General features: G+C 40.1%; 1 protein-coding gene across 1 annotated transcript; it reads right to left on the bottom strand.

Moving 5' to 3' along the window:
- Nucleotides 1–740: 740 nt before the first annotated feature.
- On the bottom strand, nucleotides 741–1674 carry LOC149784991 (uncharacterized). The gene has a single exon (XM_089931266.1). The coding sequence runs from the start codon at nucleotides 1440–1442 to the stop codon at nucleotides 741–743; it is 702 nt and encodes a 233-aa protein (XP_089787392.1). The 5' UTR covers nucleotides 1443–1674.
- Nucleotides 1675–2962: the final 1288 nt, after the last annotated feature.

The following is a 2962-nucleotide window of genomic DNA, read 5'->3' as shown; positions in this document are numbered from 1 at the left end:
TCGTCTTCAAGTAAATTTATATAACAAAAAGAGGAATTAAGCAATGAAAATCGTCTCCAATAACATGCATACTACAAAAAGAAGAATTAAACAATGAAATTCATCTCCAAAAGTATCCACATTAAAAAAAAAATTAAACAACGAAATTCGTCTTCAAGTACATTCATATAGGAATTAAACAATGAAATTCGTCTCCAATAGCATGGAGAAAAAAAAATGTTACAAAAAAGTAAACAATAAAAACTCCTATCCAACAGCATTGATATTACAAAAAGAAGAATTAATACAATTTGTCTCCAATAGTATTCATATAAAAATTTTACTTTTGTCTAATAAAGATTAGACAAAAGTTGTATCAATGCAGAGAAGTGAAACTTAAATGCAAATTTTTTTTATATAGAAATCATGGTGCAGCAAGTCAGCGAAATGGACGAAGCGCTTATATCAACTGATCTCTTTTTCAAGACGGACTATCTATCTATCTATAAATACGTTGACGCAGTCACACTTGACTATTAAGCAACGGGTGGCACGTGGTCAAAGATAAAGTAAAGATGGAAGTGATAGGACAGTCAGAAGAGTAATGATAGGAAAGGCAGAAATAAGTAAAAGTGTGTCAGTGTACGTTTTCGTCCCTTCATACTCAGACCAATCCGGCTACCGTAGCGGAAATGAGATATGGAACCTCAACCGGCATATCCCTGAGAATCACTAGGTCTCACTTGTAGCTGACTAGTTCATTAGAATGTGATTTTGGAAAGCTCCTGCTTGTGAGATACCAAGTCAGGAGCTTCTGCAATTATTGATGGTAATTTGTTCCAAGTCCCTATTGTACATGGGAAGAAGCTGAACTTGAAACAATTTGTCGATGCTGACTTTAATAGGAACTTTTTCCTGTGGTTTGCCCTAGTTTGGCTATATGCCAGGGTCAGGTATTTGTCCACTGGTATGTCCACTAGGTTGTTCGCAATCTTGTACATCATGGTTAGCTGGGCCTTGGTTCGCATGGATTCGAGTGATTCCCACTGGAGATGGTTGAGCATTGCACTGACACTGCTAGTGTTACGATATTTATTTGTGGTAAACCTAGCCGTTCTCCTCTGAACCATCTCTATCTTATTTGTTAGATCTTTACTATGTGGGTTCCACACAGTCGAGCAATACTCAAGACCTGATCGAACCAGAGTGAAATATACCACACTTTTTACTTCTTCATTGTTGATTTGGAGGTTGCGGCGCAGGAAACCAAGGTTACTGTTCCCTTTTTTCACTATCTTGTCTATGTGCCTTTTCCAAGAGAGGTCTCTAGACAATTCTACCCCGAGATATTTTGTTGCCTGCTCATTGGCTAACTTGTGTCCCTTAAGAGTATACTCGGACAAGATTGGTGATTTTTTCCTGTAAACTCTTAGGATGCTGCATTTTTCTGGATTGAACGACATACCCCAAGTTCTTTCCCAGAGGGCCAGTTGGTTCAGGTCTTCTTGAAGGATCTCACAGTTCTTGGAGACATTTATTTCCCGGTAGACTATACAGTCATCTGCAAAAAGTCTTGTGTTGGATTTGACGCTTGCAGGTAGATCATTGATGAGCACCAGGAAGAGTATGGGACCCAAAACACTCCCCTGAGGTACCCCACTAACAACTGGTGCTGAGTCTGATGTTGCTCCATCTACTATAACTCTCTGCGATCTGTATGATAGGAAATCTCTGATCCATTTTTGTGTGTTACCCCTGATGCCATAGTGGTCCAATTTACTGAGGAGTCTTTCATGGGGGACACGATCGAAAGCCTTACTGAAGTCAAGGATTGCAAGGTCATACTGCTTCCCTCTGTCTAAGGATTTGGCGAGCTCATCCACTAGGGTTATGAAAGCTTCGTCTGGCACGGAAACCATGCTGGCAGTCTGTTAGAATGTTGTAGCGATCTAGATGTTGCATCATGTTGCTGACTGTGATGTGTTCAAGCATTTTGCAGCAGATACATGTAAGGGAGACCGGTCTATAATTGCTGGCCTTGAATCTTTCTCCATTTTTGAAGATAGCTGTAACGTTTGCTGTTTTCCAGACATCAGGGACATAACCTGTTGAGAGGCACTTCTGGTAAATATAACTCAAGTATGGTGCACACTCTTCTGCTAGATCTTTCAGGATCCTTGCTGGAATCATGTCTGGTCCTGTAGCTTTCTGTGGGTTAATTTTCCGCAACAAGCTGTATATACCTTCTACAGTAACTTGGATGTCAGGCATTGGTGGGTAACGATCTCCATGTAGGCTTGGTAGATCACTCTTATCCTCTATACTCACAAAGAACAATTACAAACACGAAAACGTAAACAATTTATTCTTGAATGTCATTAAGTTATTAATTGCTTTATACAGTCATCCATAGAAGCTTAACACAGCTTGTATTTTATGTTTAAAGCTTATGCAACAATCTAATTCAAATCAGTATATCCACTGTCGTACGTGAAGATCTGACAGCGATTGCTTAGGGGTCATGTTCTGGTGACCTTTGCTATTACCATAATCGTTAATTTTATCAACCAATCAGACGAAGTCTTACATCTTCTCGTTTGGTAGACTGAGCGGTGTAAGTGAAGAGCATAAGATTTTCATTCACTTTCAAAATTTTGGACGCTGCGTTTCCACTGGCTACTTCAAAGATCACAAGAACATGATCCCAAAGCGGTCGCTATCAGATCTTCACGTAAGACAGTAGAGATCTGATTTTAATCAGACTGACATATACAACGACTTTCAATAAAGATTAACTGACTACGTCATATGAGGTGTACGTCAGCAAAGCAGGATTTAGTGCGCGGGGTTTGAGTACCACTGAGTGGAGTGACCTTTTAGGTTTCCAATCCCGATCTGCAGGGCAGTGAGCAACCAACTCACGTTGTGCTGGGGTGCGATTAATCTATATTGTAAAGCGAGCACACGTTGCGCAGGGTGCGAT

This window comes from Sinohyriopsis cumingii, chromosome 13 (assembly GCF_028554795.1).
Source record: "Sinohyriopsis cumingii isolate HCF-2022 chromosome 13, ASM2855479v2, whole genome shotgun sequence".
Classification (NCBI taxonomy): domain Eukaryota; kingdom Metazoa; phylum Mollusca; class Bivalvia; order Unionida; family Unionidae; genus Sinohyriopsis; species Sinohyriopsis cumingii.
The sequence above is the reverse complement of the archived record's forward strand: the minus strand, read 5'-3'. Positions and strand labels throughout refer to the sequence as shown.

Coding starts and splice junctions, on each gene's coding strand:
- LOC149784991 (XM_089931266.1), bottom strand. CDS start 1,442: ATGTCGTTCAATCCAGAAAAATGCAGCATCCTAAGAGTTTACAGGAAA.